Genomic DNA, 19129 nt, shown 5'->3' on the forward strand with positions numbered 1-19129 from the left:
GGGGGGGTTGCGGCAGGGCTCGGGACGGGCACGAAAGTAGCTGCGGTAGCGGGTGGCGACTGTAATTGGCCGACACGGAGGTGGCGTGAGGCAGCGCAGTGACTATGAAAGTTCACCGAGCAATGGTGGGTTCCACCACATCGTTTTTGTTTATTGGGCAGCGCGTGACGCATATTTGCAACATTCGTAGCAAAATTTTAAGCATGGTGGCATTTTTTCGGCAATATATCAATAGGGTAGTTGTTGGAGACTTTTTTGCCCCAAGCCACCCAACCTGTCTTTAGGGCAGCTGTTGGAGATGTTGCCTGTGTATCATACCAAAAACCTACATTTGAGCTTCTACTTGTCCGTGATGTCTTTTGTCTAATTAAAAGAACCCTAGTATATATTCGATGTCGGATTAAAAATCTGACACCCACCCTCAGATACATAACGTCTGATCCTGATTGAATGCATGGCAATTACCCGCTGCCATATGAAAGTTTTTTCTGACAAATTTTACACTATATGACAATTTTCACTTTAGAGCATGTCAAATCTTACGCAACAGTGAACAGTCTGAGAAATTTATCTTTTTTCGCATGGGAACTCTGGATGTTTGTTGACAAACGCTAAAAATCAGACGCCATATTTTTAGCATTTGCCAAATAAAATCAGATCGTTGCTATTCACCTTATTACCAGCATAGTGAAAATCATCCTTCCTACAGCGCCGCGGCTTCGAAAGTGATACGCCACCTGCTCCCCTTGTCCGTGCTACTGTATATACGTATACACAAACCTACCGAACAAGAACAACAGTGCGTGGTACGTACGCCCAAGACGCGTGTCCATGTGGACGCGTCACGCTGACACAAGACGACAATTTCGTACTGTACAACCTGGCCGTGAGTAGCGAGGTTTTGGCCACCCACCAGGAGCCATTTTTCGGCCTCCGTTTGATGCCCAGATCGACCCGTTTTGCACATAAACAACACACAGTAGAAATGGTTAAAAATCACTCAGAACGAGCAATAAGTTTGACAAAAACTTTCATGCAGCGCTTCAAAAAACAAAAACTTTCATGCAAGCAGAGCCGCAGCTAGGCACAACCACAACGCCGTCAGCGCGGGCCACACGACCCCCACCCGGTGCGATCCGCCGAGGTCGAGCCTGGGGATGCCGGCGTCGTCGTCGGTGCCGCCGGCCGGGCCGAGAGCGGCGCCCGGGCTTGCCAGCGGGGCGCCGGCGCCGGCTCCGGTTCCCGCGGGGGCTCCCTGCGGCGTGGAGCCGGCTGGCGAGGTGACGTGCACGTGCAGCTTCATGCCGCCGAGGCAGTGCATGTGGTGGCCGCAGATGAAGTACCGGTCGCCGCCGGCCGTCAGGGGCACCGTCGTGTTGCCGTCGCTGCTGGAGAGCAGCGCGTTGGCGGCGCTGCAGCTCTTGAACCCCGCCGCGTCCACCTCGTCCAGGGTGTGGGTCTTGGAGTACGTGAACACTGCAGATCGATCACAAGGCGCACGTGGACAAGTGGTTAAGCAAAACTGATCATTAAGCGTAACTAAAACAGTAAGTAGCGTGATTCATTCATACCTAGAACGTCGCCGACGTTGAATATCTTGGCGGCGGCCCACGACTGGAGGTCGGCGCTGATGTCCCAGCCGGCGCTGTTCCCGACGGTGTACGACGCCGCCCGCGCCTCCCAGGCGACGCCGTGGAGGAGCAGGGCGCACAGCGCGAGAGCGACGCCAGCTTGGGCCATGGATGTATGCTAGTGCAGATTGCAGAGATAAGAAAAATTAACTCATACTGCATCGTCAAGAGCTTGGATATATATGAGCTCCCTGAGCGCCGGTTCTTGTTGAGGATTGGGTAACCTAATCTTTCGAGCGCGTCGCTGGAAATAATCGACCTAATCTTGTAAGGCGACCAGGGGACGGTGTTGCAGATTGATTAAGCGAGCGACACACGCCGGCTAGCGGCTGAAAAGGTTGTAAAATGGGGAGGTGCAACGGTCTTCGTGTGCTTGTTCTGATTTGAATATGTGATCGCGGGGATGAATGGGGGTGTTTGGTGAGGTTGGTGACGCAACTTTCTCTTGTGCCGTTGGTACTAGGTATCGGCGGTTAAGCTGTTCCTGCTGCTCCAGGCTCGTGCCGGGCCATCTTCACCATTTTTGTGGTTTTCTACTCTTCTTTTTTATAGCAACTTGTTCCCTCACTTCTTGGAGAGGATTTTGGTTTTCTAGTAGGTTGAAACTATTAGACTGAGATCATAACCGGCAAGTTGGTCTTGCGCCAGCCGTGCTGGTCTCCCGTGCGAGTCGCATGGCACCGCCCTTGCATGAGCCATGCAGGGTCAAGCCGTCTCTATCTACTCCTTGGATATAGGATCGGCTGTTGCTTAGCGTGTGTGTGCGTGCGTTGTATCCTCTCTCCCTCTCTCAAAGTGTACTCTCTTATATATGCTGCCCCTGAGAGGATGAATACAACTTGCATATTGAGCTCATTCTTATAGTTTAACATGGTATCAGTTTTGTGATCCTCCTTTCTCGCTTCCGCCATGGCCGAGGAAACCTCCGCCGCCGCGGCCGCCGCCGCCATGGGCGCTCCTCAGGCTTCCTCCTCGCCTCCCCCTCCCCCACCGGCCACCTCCCCTCTGCAGGTCGCCCCCTCTCCACTGCCGCTCCTTGCCGCCCCTACCCTCCCCCACTTCAAGACGGCGGCGCAGCTCCATGCCGAGCGCGTTGAAGGCGCCAACATCTTCCACCGCGTCCGCATCGTCCTCGACATGCAGGGGAAGAACTACTCCATCTGGCATGGGATGATGGAAGAGGCCTTCGATCAGTTCGACGTGAACGCCCACGTCTCGCCCGACTTCTCCGATCATCAGCACGACCCGACGTGGACCATCATCAACAAAGCAGTAAAAACCTGGTTCTACAACACCATGTGTCCTGAACTTCTCGGGTTTGTTCAGGACCGGAAAGCCACGGCCTTTGAGCTTTGGACCAAGCTGGAAGCGCTCTTCCTCAACAACCAGCGCTCCCGGCAGTTCCATCTCAAGACGGAGCTCTACGCCGTGAAGCAGGGCGACTCCACCATCCTGGTCTTCTGCGCCCGGCTCAAGTCCGTCGCGGACGCCCTCCGCAACGTCAACAAGCCCGTCGACGATGATGAGCTGGTGATCCAGCTTCTTCGGGGCGTCGATCGGAATCGCCACGGGATGACGGCTGCCATCATCGAGAAGTCGCCGAACCCCATGCCCTTCGAGCGGGCCGTCGGCATGTTCCTCCACGACGAGATGACCTCCGGTGGCGCCTTCCCGGCCGATTCCCACACCGCTCTTGCGGCTCACGGCCGCCCCCCTGCTCCATCTCCGGGGGGCGTCTCCGGTAGCGTCACCAAGCAGCAGGGCGGCGGCAGCAAGCCCGACACCCCCTCGCCGAACCAAGGTGCCAACAAGCGGCGGCGCTACACCAACAACGGGGGGTACCAGGGTGCGTCCTCCGGCCCCAATCCCTGGACTGGGCATGTGTACGCCTACCCGATGCCTCTCCCGCCGCCGCCCCGGGCACTCCCCGGCCTCCTCGGCTCGCGTCCTCAGGCACACGCCGCGTTCGGCGGCCCTCAGCAGCCGCTCCAGCCGGCGTACGGGTACACCTACGGCGGCCCTCATCTGCAGCCTGCACCCATGCCGGTGTTCCCTCCGCAGCAGCAGTACCTCCATCACCACCAGCAGCAGCAGGCATACCTTCCGGCCCCGCCATAGCAGCAGTTCCTGCCTCCGCCGCCCGCCGCAGCCTCTGATTCACACGGCGTCGACCACGCCGCCTTGATGGGTGCTCTTCACAACCTGTCCCTACAGTCTCCGAGCGGCGGCTGGGTCGCGGACTCCGGCGCCTCCGCTCACATCACCTCGGATCCTGGTAAGCTTTCCTCCGTCGTCCCTGTATCAGGTTATCCCCCAGTTTATGTCGGTAATGGTAGTTCCCTGCACATTAGTCACATTGGTTCTGCTACTCTTCCAAACCCCCATCGGCCTCTCTATCTAAATAACGTCCTTGTTGCACCTGATCTAATCAAAGATTTATTGTCTGTTCGTCGTTTATCTACTGATAACAACTGTTCCGTCGAATTTGATCCCCATGGCCTCTCTGTGAAGGATTATGCAACCAAGGCGGAGGTCCTCCGGTGCAACAGTAGCGGTGAACTGTATGACATTTTTCCACCGGCTGCACCCACTGCCTACGTCGCCACCATCTCACGCCTTACAGATCTTTGGCACCGGCGTTTGGGTCACCCCGGCGATGCCACTTTTCATAGCAATAAAAGTTTAGATCATTGTAATAAAAGTGTTTCTGATGGGCGCTTGTGCCATGCTTGCCAGACGGGAAAACATGTTCGTTTACCTTTCAGTTCCTCTCTTAGTTCCACCACTGGTCCATTTGAATTACTCCATTGTGATCTTTGGACTGCCCCTTTATCTAGTGTCTCTGGCAACAAATATTATCTCTTAGTCATTGATGATTTCTCGTGCTACCGATGGACTTTTCCTCTCAAACAGAAATCTGATGTCCCTGTCGCGTTTCGTTACTTTCATGCATATGTCCGCACGCATTTCGGTCGTACCATCCGTACTCTCCAATGCGACAACGGACGTGGGTTTGATAGTACCCAAAACCGCGACTTTCTGCTTCCCTTTGGCACGGTGATGCGCTTCTCCTGCCCTTACACGTCGCCCCAGAACGGGAAAGCCGAGCGTGCTATTCGTTCGACGAACGATGTGGTCCGCACGCTCTTACTTCAAGCATCCATGCCTCCTCGCTACTGGGCCGATGCTCTCACCACCGCCACCCTCCTTCTCAACCTTTGTCCCACCAAAAAGTTGTCCCTCATCACGCCTCACGAAACCCTTCATGACATACCACCCTCTTATTCTCACCTGCGTGTTTTCGGGTGCTTGTGGTACCCCAACACCGAGGCCACCACGCCACACAAACTGGCCGCCCGCTCCGTCGCGTGTGTCTTCATCGGCTACCCCCTCGATCACAAGGGCTATCGCTGCCTCGACCGCTCCACCAACAAAGTGTACACATCCCGGCATGTTGTCTTTGATGAGTTCGTTTTCCCCTTTTCTAACACCCCGGCGGCCTCCCCACCGATAGACTTTTCCCACCCGACGTCCTACGACGGCCCAACCCTCTCCTCTGCTCCTGTGATCACACCGCTAGTCGTTAGGACTCCTACCACGACCGCCACTCGCCCGGCGACGGCACTGCCACGGCGGCCGTCTCGCCCGGCAAAACCGTTGCCACGGCGGCCGTTTCGCCCGGCGCTAACGCTGCCACGACGGCCGTTTCGCCCGGCGAAAACGCTGCCACGGCAGCCGTTTCGCCCGCCGCTTCCAGTGCTGCGACACCGGATTCCACCGCCACCCGGACCTCTTCATTGATCGATAGTAGCCCCTCGTCTTCCTCCTCTGGCAGCACTACCAACCCCAGACTCCTCCCTCCGCGGGCCGTTGCTGTTGCACCGCCTGCTAACCCACATAACATGCGCACTCGTGCCAAATCCGGCTTTCACTTACCCTCACGCCGCCTCAACTTCCTTGCTGATTTTCGTGGTGTCTCGCCGCTCCCACGCACCTACCGGGCTGCTCTTGTTGATCCACACTGGGCCAGCGCCATGAGTGATGAGTACCAAGCTCTTCTTCAGAATGAGACTTGGGCTCTTGTCCCTCGCCCCTCCGGTGCTCCCGTCATCAGCGGAAAGTGGGTTTTTCGGCACAAGTACAACTCTGACGGCACGCTCGCTCGCTATAAAGCCCGTTGGGTTGTTCGTGGCTTTTCTCAGACCGAGGGGATTGATTACGACGAGACCTTCTCTCCCGTCGTCAAACCCAGCACTATCCGCGTCGTTCTCTCCCTCGCTACCTCTCACTCCTGGCCTATCCATCAGTTAGATGTCAAGAACGCTTTCCTTCATGGCCATCTTGCTGAGACCGTCTACTGCCAGCAGCCCCTCGGGTTCGAAGACCCTGTTGCACCTTCTCACGTTTGCCTCCTCAAGAAATCTCTTTACGGCCTTAAGCAGGCTCCACGCGCCTGGTTTACTCGTTTTGCCGCATTTGTCGCGTCCATCGGGTTCGTCTCCTCTAAATGCGACACCTCTCTCTTCATTTACAAATCCACAAACCACACCGCCTATCTTCTTCTTTACGTCGACGACATCATTCTTACGGCCTCATCGACCTCTTTTCTTCACTACATCATCTCTCTCCTTCGTGGCGAATTCTCTATGACTGACCTCGGTACACTCTCTCATTTCCTTGGCATTGCCGTGACTCACTCACCCACAGGGCTCCATCTTTCTCAGCGGCAGTATGCCTTGGATATCATAGAGCGTGCTGGCATGGCCGATTGCCATCCCATCCGTACTCCCATCGACTCTGGCGCCAAACTCTCCATCACTGACGGTGATCTCCTCGATAACCCTATTATCTATCGCAGTCTAACCGGCGCCCTCCAGTACATGACTATCACTCGTCCCGAACTGTCCTATGCCATTCAGCAGGCATGTCTCTTCATGCATGCCCCACGTTCCTCCCACTATAATCTTGTCAAACGCATCATTCGTTATCTCAAAGGCACCCTGGACTACGGTCTCCACATTAACCCATCCTCACCGTCCACTCTCTTAGCATATTCCGACGCGGATTGGGCAGGCTGCCCCGACACACGACGCTCCACCTCTGGTTTTTGCGTTTTTCTTGGGGATAACTTGATATCTTGGTCGTCGAAGCGACAACTTACTGTTTCCAGGTCGAGCGCTGAGGCGGAGTACCGGGCCGTTGCCCACGTCGTTGCCGAGACCGCTTGGCTCCGCCAGTTGTTGCAGGAGCTTCACCAGCCTATCGCCAAGTCTACGGTTGTGTATTGTGATAATGTCTCTGCTGTGTACATGTCAGCTAACCCAGTGCAGCATCGCCGCACCAAACACATTGAGATTGACATTCACTTCGTCCGTGACAAGGTTTCACTCGGCGAGGGCCGAGTGCTTCATGTCCCTACAACCTCTCAGTACGCGGACATCTTCACGAAGGGCCTGCCTACTGCTACATTCACCCAATTCCGGTCCAGCCTCAACGTTTGGCAAGCCCGCGCTGAGACTGCGGGGGGCTGTTAGACTGAGATCATAACCGGCAAGTTGGTCTTGCGCCAGCCGTGCTGGTCTCCCGTGCGAGTCGCATGGCACCGCCCTTGCATGAGCCATGCAGGGTCAAGCCGTCTCTATCTACTCCTTGGATATAGGATCGGCTGTTGCTTAGCGTGTGTGTGCGTGCGTTGTATCCTCTCTCCCTCTCTCAAAGTGTACTCTCTTATATATGCTGCCCCTGAGAGGATGAATACAACTTGCATACTGAGCTCATTCTTATAGTTTAACAGAAACTAAAGTACAGTTCCCCGCAAAAAGAAACTACAGTACAGTTTTTTTAGCTATTTGTTTTACTTTTTCAAGGGAAAGAGAATCCTATTTGTTTTTTTAGGGTTTAGAGAATCCTATTTGTTTTTTGGGCGGTGCTACGCGTCGGCCGGCAGATCTTTTTAAAAGATCCGCCACCTCATGAGCTATTTGATTATATGAGGCGATCAGCCATTTCTTTTTCTCTAATCTGCAACAATACTCTTGTTGCAAAACTTCTTCTTCTCTAACTTTCTGCAACAACAGTCATGTTACAAAAAATCTCTTATTCTCTAATTTTCTGCAACAAGACATTTGTTGCAAAATATTCTCTTCTCTAATTTCCTGCAATAAAATCCATGTTGCAAAACTTTTTCTTCTCTATTTTTTCTGCAACAAGACCCTTGATGCAAAACTTCTCTATTTTTTGCAACAAGACCATTGTTGCAAAACCTCGATTGCAATAGGACCCAACATCTCCAGCCTCTTCTGTGTATTCCCGCAACAAGAGTGTTGATGCGAAAACTTGCAAGAACGTCGACGGATGCAACAGAGAGAGCAACCCATGGTCTCTACATCACCCACTCTTTTACGACGAAGGAAGGACGCCAATTGCCGCTGCCAATGTGGTGGGGTTGCAAGAACGTGCTTGTTTGAGAAGAGGTGGGATGAGATCCAAGGAAATAGGCTGGGATGGAGAGATGGAGGTAGGGGATGAGAGGGTCAACGGAAGAATGCGTGGCTGTTGTGGTATGCCTTTTCGAAGCAGGTGCCCAGTTGCAAGAATTGGAGTACGGAACGCTCTGCATGGTGAGTTGACATCCAGAATTTTGGTGGAGATAGGGATGAAAGAGAGTAGCGGTGCGCTGCTCATCAAGACGCGTGTCAAGCATAGAACACGGCAGATGTGAAGGAAAATATCCACCGGTTGACCAGTAGCTTTTCCCTTGTTTTTTAGGAAAAAAGAATCCTATTTTTTTAGGCAAGAGAATCCTATCTGTTTTTTTTTAAATCCTATTTGGTTGTACATGCCAATCGGCACACAACGCCCAACCCCTACCGTAGTTCCTATGTGGTTTGGCCCAGGTAGTTTTTTTTTACTCACCGATTTTGGAAATCTTCGGTTCCCTTGGTTTTCTGGGCAGGTTTTGTTTGTGTTTTTTCTTCTGTTTTTGGGCCGGTTTTCCAATTCGGCTTTGTTTCTTTTTTATTTACATTTTTAACATGAAATTTTCAAATTTCATTTTTTTACCAAACTCATGAATATTTATTTCAAATTTGTGACTAAAAATATTTATTTCTTAAAATCAGCAAAAAAAATTGGATTCGTGAACAATTTTTAAATTCATGCAAAGTTCAAAATTATGAGCTTTTAAACATCTGTAAGAAGCAAACCGGTTTTTTATGTGTACTGGAGTTTTTTTAACACGAGAAACCAAAAAAAAAGAGGTCGATCAAACCTTTCCAGCAAGTGAGCGAGAAAGCTCTTTCCCAATGATTAGTGCGCCCTGAATTCGTGTTAGCGCTCGCATGCGCTTTCAGTGGGCCGTGGCCCACTAATGAGCATGAAAGAAGTTATTATTGTTCTTTTTGGCGGTGAAATGGAGATAGAGAGATTTGTGCCATCGCAGATTTGATTATTCGGATTTAATGAGTTTATGTTATTGCGTCATGCCGTTTCTGTTGGTTTATTTCTTTGTGGAGGAATCTTTGCTCGACACTATAATGCACATATTGTGATTCAACGGCCTACACTTCTAAGAAATCATCCGGCCGAAGTACGTTCATTACTCAAGTCTTCTCATCTTTTGGATGAACGACTCAGGGGTCCTTCAAAAAGCTTTATTAGTAATCAAGTTCGGGAGGGGGGATTGAGAGGGTGGCCATATCGTCGCTTCGGTCTAATTGTTGCATTTAACTAAAGTATTAAGAGTATTTCGTCTTGAGAGATTTATACCATGGAGAAGATGTCTTCAAGAAACATCATCGTAAATCTTTGTTATAGGAGTTATTACTAGCAAGATGCCCGTGCATTGCACGGAACATCAAGATGCATTTTTTTTACAAAAACACCTGTTACGATTAACCCATCCAGGAGTAATCCCATGTGTAGAAACTAATGATATCTCAAGAATTTTATCGGAAAAATGGTATCTCGAGAATTTCATCGAAAAAATGATATCTCGAGAAAGACGAGAGATAAGGTGAGGAGAAGTGGGGCGTTGTGGTGACTGGTGGTCGGACTGGGCGGAGGATGGTGATGGATGGCGCCGGCAGCGGCCACCATGCCAGATTGTTCCAAAGACTTCCTTTTTTAATTGCTCAACAATGAGATTGTGGGAGATAAGGATGAACGAGGCAAGGCCTTATTTGTAAATGTGAAAAGAGGTGCGGGTATCTTTTATAAAATTGTCATAGTTTGCTTTCAGTCTGTGAGATATAGATCAGACGGTCCATATTACAAAATGGCAGACACACAACATTACCAACTCGTTTTTTAATAAGAGTAGAGATGTATTTTCTTAGATCTTGTATCCAATGCGATGTACCTGTAATGGCTATGAGTATGGGTTAAACTACAGGGTTCTCTAAAAATACATTGATTTGATGGAATATCACATTCTTAGTTGGAATTCCATAAGATTGAATTCATATTTGCATTGCTATAGTTTCATGAGCAATACGTCGATCCATTATTTATGTTGTTGTAGTACCCTCTTCGTTCCAAATTACTTATCGCATAAGTGGATTGATCGGTTTCCGAGGGAGTATCTTTTTTAACCACTACGTGGACGTATATCATGTGACGTGGCGTGCCCAGCTTAATCACTTCCCGCTCGGAACAGTCGCACTGATTAAGAGCTCGGCACCGCCCCCTGCCTGCATCACGACGACAATACCCTCCTCGGCACCCGGCGAGACGATGCCGCACGAGACGTGCACGGGCTTGCACCCATCCAGCACGGCCTCCTCGAGACCGGCCTCTTGCCAGCACGCGTCCCGAAGCAGGTGCCCCGGAGGCGTCGTCGTCGTCGTCGTCGTCTCCCCGTCACCTCCCGCGCAGGAGCGCAGGACGTTCAGCCCTCCCAGGCCATCGCCGGCGAGAACCGTGAACCGCGTCGGCTTCTCGACCCCCAGCTTCTCGCTGGCCTGCGCGACGCACGCCTCGGCCAGCGCGCGGCGGCCTGGCGCATCGCCGACGACCCTGAAGAGCACGGTGGTCGCGGCGTCGCCGGCCACGGAGACGAGGGGGATGGACCTGAGACGCCTGGTGGCGGCGCGTGGGTTTCGGAAGTAGCGCGTGTACCGCAGCATCTGGTTGGGGACGAGCTTGTTCTGCGCCTGCACCTGCGCGTGCGTGCGCGCCCACGACTTGAGGAAGTTGATGAAAGACAGCGGGTCGGCGAGGAGCAGGCTGCAGCACGCGCCGATGGCGTAGCCGCCGCCCCGGAACCACGTCAACTGCGACCAGAAGCAAGCACGACATTTCTGCGACTGCGATTTGTATCTCAGGACGTACGAAAATGCACGAAGGGGGAGTTCATGCATGTATACCTGCATGACGAAAGGGGAACACTTCTCGGGGTCCTTGGCCTCCACGTCCGTCGAGAGCGCCAGCGCGGGCTCCTTGCTCGCGCGGTCCTCCGCCTCCAGGAACGCGGTCAAGGTCGTGTCCGCCGACGCCATGAGCAGCCGCACGCCGGCGTCGCAGAGCTTCACGTCCCAGTCCCACGGCCCTTCGCCGCCGCCGGCGTGCCGCCGCCACAGCCGCCCGGCCATCTTCGGGTGGTCGGCCAGCGCCTCGCTGAGCGACTCCTGCACCCACGCGGCCTGCTCCAGCTGCGCCATCGCCTCGCCCTCCAGCCGTTCGCGGTAGTAGAGCACCGCGCGGAACCGGTGCTGCAGCTCCGCGGCCGCGATCGGCGGGCCGGTCACGGCGATGGGCAGCGTCCGCCCGCGCTCCAGCGCGACGCGCGTCGGGACGGCGGTCTGCATGGACTCGACGTGGATATGCGCCATTCTGGCTCGGCGTCTGCGAGCGTCGCCCGTGCGCGCGCGGCCGACCCTGCCAAATATTGCCGAGAAGTGGTGTATTGGAGAACACCTGGAACAGTGCCCAATTTATACGCGGTATGTGCAAGTTTACGTGCCATTGCCATCGACGCATCGTAGTATTTCGAGTCGTTTGATTCTGGCTCTGCGTCTGTTGAGGTCACGCGCATGCTGTGTTGCTGCTGTTGAAATCGAGCTAGTGTTTCGGACTTTCTCCATCGAGGGAAGTGTCACAAACTGTCATGTTTTTTTTTTGAGCTCACAACCTCACAAGTACTGGACCGTTGAAAAGCCCAACTATGTCGACCAAACAAACAGGCCCAGTCCAGGCTAAACCGGGCCGAGTGGCAAGGTCATAGAACCCACTCGTGTTGTCTCTTCTTCCGTCTCTCTGTCCGCCTCGCCGCTCCCTCCTTGTGCGCATTTGCCCGAACACTCCACGCGCGCCGCCAGCCACCCTACCTCGCCCACCGCCGTCTCCTCCACTCACCACACCAGCGACCTCCCCCGCCGCCGCCACGCCATGCAGAAGGTGCGGCTCAAGTGGGTGAAGAACCGTGGGCTAGACCACATCATCGACCGGACCACCTCCATCCGCGCGTCCTGCCTCATGCTCGACTACCTCGCCCGCCAGCCGTCGTCCCCGGTGCCGGCCCGCGCCCTCGCGCGCTTCCAGAAGCCGCTCGGCCTCACCGTCCCCGTGCTCCGCTTCCTCCGCCGCCACCCGACCCTCTTCGCCGAGCAGCCGCACCCGCGCTTCCCCACCCTCCCCGCCTTCTCCCTCACCTCCGCCTCCGACATCCTCCTCGCGCGCCTCGCCCGCGCCTCCGCCGTAGACTCCCACCTCCGCCTCGCGCGCCTCCTCCTCCTCACCCGCTCCAGGTCGCTCCCGCTGGCCTCCATCCTCCCGCTCCGCTTCGACCTCGGCCTGCCCTACGACTTCGCCTCCTCCTTCCCCTCCTCCCACTCCGACCTCTTCGCCGTCTCCAATAACCACATCTCGCTCTCCGCCTCCCGCCTCCCCGACGACATCGCCATATCCTCCCTCCAGCGCCGCCACGCCGAGGCCATCACCGGGGCGACCTACCGCGACCTGTCCCGCCCGCCGTCCTCGTCGCATGCCCCCCTCGCGTTCCCGATGCGGTTCCCGCGTGGGTACGGAGGGATGAAGAAGGTCAAGGCCTGGATGGACGATTTCCACCGGCTGCCTTACATCTCCCCGTATGATGATGCCTCAGGGATCGACCCTGACAGCGACATCTACGAGAAGAGGAACATTGGTTTGCTGCATGAGTTGCTCGGGCTGATGGTGCACAAGATGGTCCGGAGGAATGCCATCCGGTTGCTCCGCGAGGAGCTTGGCCTGCCTCACAAGTTCACGAGGTTGTTTACGCGGTATCCTGGAGTGTTCTACCTGTCGTTGAAGTGCAAGACGACGACACTGGTGCTTCGTGAGGGGTATGAGAGGGGGAAGCTTGTGGAGAAGCACCCCCTCGCGGCGGTGAGGGACAAGGTACAGTATGTGATGCGCACTGGCGTGTTGTACCGTGGGAAGGGCTTGTCCAAGCTGGTTTTAGACGAGGATGACGATGAAGAGGAGGGTACACTGGATGGAGATGAGGAGTTTCAAGGAGAGGGGATGGATGAGGATGCTGATGTTGAGTGCTTTGGTATGGAGATTGTGGATGACGACGGGCCTGGCAATGATGATTATGATGAACGCGATAGTTATGATTGACACTGGATGGTGATTTCTGCGTGCCGCATGTTGCTGTTTTGAGATAATGGGCGGTGACTTCACTCAGGTGAGGATTTCAGCAACAGGTTTCAACTTAGTACCTGTAAACTAGGGGTTCACACATGGCTTTCAGCAACCTGAAAATGAGTGGTTTCAGAAGGCAATCATAATACCATTGTGAATTGCTAGTTCCACTAAATTTTTGATGTATTTTACATTGTCTGCTTGAGATGTAGAAAGCTTGTTTAGATACCTAGTTTCTATGGTCATCTTTTATTTGTCGAGGTGAATGTCCCTATGGCTCTCTCTGCTCTCTGGATAGCATGAGATGAGAGTCATCACGATTCAACTGTATGTTAGATAGTTAACCGAACACATTTCATGTACAGCTTCTTATTCAATTTGTGACACACACAAAATAGAGTTGCAGCTATCTTAGGTTTGTTGATTGTTGTAATGAGTGGCTGTATTTGCCAAAGGGGGTATTACTGTAGAAGATGTTATCACATCTTCCTTTCTTTTCTCTTTTTGAGGGAAAAAGATGTTATCACATCTTCTTGGGGAAACCATTATTCTTGTTGGTATATTAGAAACTGTCAAGCCATAATGTAGTGTCTAGTGCTAGAGGTACTCTAACCCTTATAATATTGCTTGTCATGGGGGCTAGAAAATTAGAAATAACTCAGAAGGCAGCTTGATACCTGGATGTTGGATAGCCTAGCTTCGAGACGCTTAATTCTCTCTGTCTCTATTTCAGGGCATGAAGCAAGCCTCACAAGGACTAAGTTATGAACTTTAGCCAGGTTATGGCTGCAAATTAGATGTCGGTTTTGTAGGTGAGACTTAATCCTGTTTGGGCAGACGATGATTTGATCAGATTTGGGCAGACAGTGACCAAATGCAAACTATGATTTCCTTGATTGCAGAAGATCTGCTTGGAATTTTATTGAAGTTGGAATAAAATGTAGATATTTCTTGATTAAGTTGGCTCATTTGTGAGGTGGAAAACATTTATCTGTTGCTAACCTTTTGTGATGACAACCAGCCTCTCTCACCAGTCACCAATGATAGACATGAGTGTGGCAGTGTCTCTGACTCCTGCTCCTTACAATCTTTCCAGCCAAAGTGATGCTGACCATGAAGCCTTTGCAGTCTTGGCAACTTCTGTAGGACAAATGATTTGAGCTTGCCACGATTATTCTGAAGCCACGTTCTTTCTTTCTTGTTTTCTTAAAAATGGTGCGGTTTTGGTTATGTCTGGCTTAATTTGCCCTGCATGAAATTTCTGTAGCAAGTTCAGTGTGACTTTCAATGATAATTTTAGAGGTTACAAGTCTTAAATGCCATATTAAAACCTGAAATGCTCAGAAACTGATACCACTTTCAAGTATCTTGGGTTTTTCAACTGGCACCTCCAAGGCTCCAACTCCAAGGTTAGGAAATCAGGTGGTATGCTCTTCTGCGTCAGTTCACTTCACTCCTTGAATTTGGCAGATGATTTTCTGCTCCAGTAGGTCTGTTGTCAGAGCATAAGTATTGTGTGTAATATTAAGCCATCTTCTCAGTCTCAGTGTGCACTGTGCACACCTGGGTGATTGATATAAGTTGCTTGGTGTGGGTATCAGTTCCTCTGGGAATGCTAGAAATTGTTTTGTTTCCATCATAAATGGTGCTGACATGTTGAGCTGCTTTGATCAACCCCGGTCTTCACTGCACTTATCTGCGTTTGCCGACCAAAGAATTATTTGTCCAGGTTTCTTGCCTTCTTTTCATTTTGCTATCAGAGTTCCTTGGACTTCATAATTTGCTAGGCAGTTTTGTTCCGTGCTGATGTAAATGCTGAAGATGGGATGTCGTAAACTTGTTACTGATTCAATTGTGCACGTGTATTGCACCTGTTGGTGAATCAATAGTACCGGCTATCTGTCTACACATAAATAAAAATGGTCTTGATATCCGTTTGAAGACAGTTTGTTTGGCGATACTATCAAGGCATCAGGCGAGGTCACATGTTGAGTTCGCCACATTTTTTGTACTGAATGCCAAAGTGCTACCGTTAGGTGGCCCAGCGGACTGCATACTTTGTTCCATGATTTGTTGCTTGTTGATGTAAATGCAAAAGATGGAACGTTGTAAGCTTATAAGTGAACCAATTCTGCCTGTGTAATTCAGTGGATACAACAACTGTCACCGTATGGAGTCACATACCTTCAGGACAATGGGAAATTTCAGGTTTATGACGACAGAATCACAGCAAGCCACCAGCTAAGATTACAGTAAAGCTGAAACGAAGAAGCTGCCGGATTCGCCAGTAGCAAGAATGAAGAAACAGCAAGCTTCTACAGTAAGTATGCACATTTTACTGGCTTACTGCCAATTTGGCTTGACATTTCAATTGTCAGATGTAGTCATTTTGTTGCCAACTGAAGTGTAGAGTGGCATGTGTAAATATCAATGCACAACTGTTATGAATTTAACATGTCAAAGTTCACCCTCATTCACCCCACACAGAAATTTGCTGGTATCATTGTTAAGAAGATAATGTAAAGCCAAGCTTAATTGAGTTCTCCTTGGTTCTTAGCTTCTAAAAGACCTGCAGCTAAAGATTTGTTCTGGATGATGTGTCTGCCATTCAATTCGATTCTATTGCAGAACAAATTAGCTGTATCTCAGAGTGCTGTCAACTTGCTGCAGATTCACAAAACCCTACTTGTTTGTGGATTTCGACGTGTTGTCAAATAATTGGCTAGGGTACTTGACGTGCATAATTTATTGAAGTCTCTTGTCGAGAATCTGTTCTAGGACTTCTTCCGAGCAACGCAAGCGCATGATATGATTTTGTTTACACCCAAAGGTGTTTTTCTTGGTCTGTATATTATTCATTATCTTGATAAAAAATGCATTCCCTTTGTGTAGATGGTTTTCTTGCTTATGAACTGTTTGCTGAGTAGGTAGTGCATTACCCTAATTACTCTCTGCCTCTCTGGTGCACCACCATTTGAGCAGCCGCTGTTTTTTTTTTTAAAAGATGCTACTCTGTTAAGCTTATACAGTACGTTGTGCTACCGCATGCTCCAAGTGTCAAGAATTACCGACAGATTATGCCATATGCAGATGGTCTTATGCCGCTTTTCATTCAGCCTTTTAAATTACACTGAAATTTTCATATGCACATATATTATAGCATATTGCACTGATAATTCTTATAAGATGTTTGTTTTGCTTTTATGGTGGCAGCAAGGCTCCAAGAACAGAGCATTGGCTGGGGCTCTATCCATGTATTTACCCCTTGTGGTACAATTATCGCGGGGTCCTCCACTATATTTTCTTTCTTGCTTATCTTTTCTTGCGCTATTCAAATGCTCAACTTTTGGTACAGTATCCTCGAAATGCCACATGCTTGTTCTATTTCTAACTGGATGTAAAAATTGCATCATCCTCCACTCCAGCATCCCAAAAATTTACCAAGGAAACCAAGAAGGCGACACATCCAGAGGAGGGAGCAACTCGACCCTGCCGTGCAAGGCAACCATGATGAACCGTGAGGGAAAAGAAGGCAATGCCAAACCTTGTCTCGACTCCTCACAGTTGTGCCGAAGTGTGGAAGCCCCCACAGCCTCACATCATGTTTTTTTTATCAGGCCAAAGCAGCCAGGCATCATGGCCTGGGAGAGATGGATGGAGCACAGGCGCATGCATGCATGCATGCATCCATGCCCCGGAGGACCAGCCTTGGACTCTGCAACTTTCCTGGATTCCAATGCCCGGACGGGTGGACGGCTAGACATCCTTGCTAATCGCTCCGAACTTTGTCAAAAGGAATTGAGGTCCGCTGCTAATCCCAATGCCTCGTGATGCTAGTTGCTGGTTTAACCTCTGGGGCCAGGCCGGGCAGCTGATGGCGCTGGAATATATGTCTGATCATTGTAGATCATGCCTCCTCTTTGAGCTTTGATGATGATCATCCATTCCATCCTTGCCCTTCACACCTCCCCCTTTCCCCTGTTCACGCATGCATCGTACTGTTGCCTAGAGGCTGGAGCAGAAAGCATGTGGAGATTATATTAATCTAAAAAAATGATGAGAGGCTAAGATGAATCCTGACTGTCTTAGACTCTGAACTGATGCACCCACATTGATCTTTAAAACCAACAGTTTGTCCAAAATGCAGGTAGTGCATGAAACTATGCGCTGAAACTCGGTCATGGCAATCTTTGCCAGTGCTAGTACTGAACTTGATAGAGGCTGGCCTAATAAATGGCACCTGCTTTTATTTTGCTTCGTCTATTCTTCAGGGTCACATGAGGCCCATGAGGCATCATTCACTCATGCCATTCATCTGACCGTGAAAAGTGGAGGTGCAGGTGCGCAGGCGGTGCATGGAAGCTGCTACTTGCAATCTGTTGGCAGAAGAATCGGGCAACAGCGTCCATTCCAAGAATGAGAAACCTGTGATAATAACTGCCAAGTGCTAATTGCATGCGCATAGGATGATGCATCATTGCCCAGTCCAGGTCCGTGATTTGCTCCAGGCCATCTTGGAGTTTTCCCTCCCTCCTCTTTTTTCTGCCTCCCGTCCTGTTTTTGACATGTCCCCTTCCGCAATACGCCAGGTCTTTTTTCAGAGTCAGGTCACCTCAGTTCCTGCGGTACCAGCTGGGTGTGATGAACTATTTTCTTTGGTCATCTGCTACCGTTTTTTTAGAACTGCTAGAACAAGTTCATATAACGAAATTATTCTCTGAACAGCTTGTTTGGGCGTCGATGTCTTCCTCCGCTGCTATCTGGAGACAGAAACTGGACCGGTAACGGGGCAACAAGTGGCTTAACCTCAGTCAGCCGTCAGCTTATCTTTCTTCAGCTCAGTTGATGAACCTCTAGATAGTGCAAAGAAACAATCAGGTACCCTAAAAAAGAAGAAAACAACAGGCAATATAAATCCACTGTCCTTCCCAATTATCAGACTCCCTCCCAAATCATTTTATAGCACAAGTTATAAATTGACCGTACAGCGACACAAGGTGGTGGAGCCAAAAGTAGTCTTCAGGAAACTAATTGTTTTCCGGTCAATAGACAGAATTTTTACAACAGCTACTAGTCTAGACTCTAGAAAGCAAGACATGTGGTACGACGACGCCATATGGCCATCGGGGATTAGGGGTTCGGGATAAAGGTTAGCAAGAGAGGACATGCTTTGTGGGGCGACTTGACGAATTGTCTGCTTGTCCGGGCAACAACCGCCACATTATGCGCCACGGGAAATCACGCGCCTTATCGCACCCAAAGCCACCTATGTGATCATTCTGATTAGTTTAGCTGATAGCCCTCACTAACACCACCACCAGCTGATGACCCCTCAAAGAAAGGTCGTGAGAGGTGATAATGATATTGCTATGCGGAGAATATCATACTATGGAAATGGAAAAGCACAATGTTCAGAATGTCACTTTGCCCAGTTGCCCTCTGGCTACTGTTTGTGCAGGCTCGTGAGCTCAGTGAGCTTGGCTGCTACTCCCTCCCTTTCTTTTAAGTAGTCCGTATATAAAATTTGACTGAAGTCAAACATTACAAAAAATTGACTAACTTTATAGAGAAAAAATATCAAGGCTCAGTGGCTCACAATACGAAATCAATATCATTAGATGTGTCATGCAATTGATTTTCATACTATATAACTATATAACTTTGGTATTATAGTAAATGATAAATTTTTAATATAATTTTGGTCAAACTTGGTGTAGTTTGGATTCAAGCAAATCTTATATACTAGCTAATTTGAAAAAAAGGAGGGGAATATTAGTATATGTAAATATATTGGAGATTCTGCGAGGTTTTAGGCTTGTTAACGAAATAACTAAATGTAGATCATGCATGTATTTTAGAGAAGTGTGTGTGTG

General features: G+C 50.5%; 3 protein-coding genes across 3 annotated transcripts; 1 reads left to right on the forward strand and 2 right to left on the reverse strand.

Moving 5' to 3' along the window:
• Window positions 1–718: 718 nt before the first annotated feature.
• On the reverse strand, window positions 719–1792 carry LOC119359759 (blue copper protein-like). The gene is made up of 2 exons (XM_037625851.1): window positions 1572–1792; window positions 719–1476 (listed from the first exon to the last, which is right to left on the reverse strand). Exons 1-2 carry the CDS (start codon window positions 1738–1740, stop codon window positions 1061–1063), a joined length of 585 nt encoding a protein of 194 aa, XP_037481748.1. The 5' UTR covers window positions 1741–1792; the 3' UTR covers window positions 719–1060.
• An 8218-nt stretch (window positions 1793–10010) lies between these two features.
• On the reverse strand, window positions 10011–11461 carry LOC119359760. The gene is made up of 2 exons (XM_037625852.1): window positions 10997–11461; window positions 10011–10903 (listed from the first exon to the last, which is right to left on the reverse strand). Exons 1-2 carry the CDS (start codon window positions 11459–11461, stop codon window positions 10268–10270), a joined length of 1101 nt encoding a protein of 366 aa, XP_037481749.1. The 3' UTR covers window positions 10011–10267.
• Window positions 11462–11881: 420 nt separating this feature from the next.
• On the forward strand, window positions 11882–14215 carry LOC119355967 (protein WHAT'S THIS FACTOR 9, mitochondrial-like). Its single transcript, XM_037622867.1, has 2 exons — window positions 11882–13299; window positions 13990–14215. The coding sequence occupies exon 1, from the start codon at window positions 12018–12020 to the stop codon at window positions 13230–13232; it is 1215 nt and encodes a 404-aa protein (XP_037478764.1). The 5' UTR covers window positions 11882–12017; the 3' UTR covers window positions 13233–13299; window positions 13990–14215.
• Window positions 14216–19129: the final 4914 nt, after the last annotated feature.

This window comes from Triticum dicoccoides, chromosome 2A (genome assembly GCF_002162155.2).
Source record: "Triticum dicoccoides isolate Atlit2015 ecotype Zavitan chromosome 2A, WEW_v2.0, whole genome shotgun sequence".
NCBI classification, from domain to species: domain Eukaryota; kingdom Viridiplantae; phylum Streptophyta; class Magnoliopsida; order Poales; family Poaceae; genus Triticum; species Triticum dicoccoides.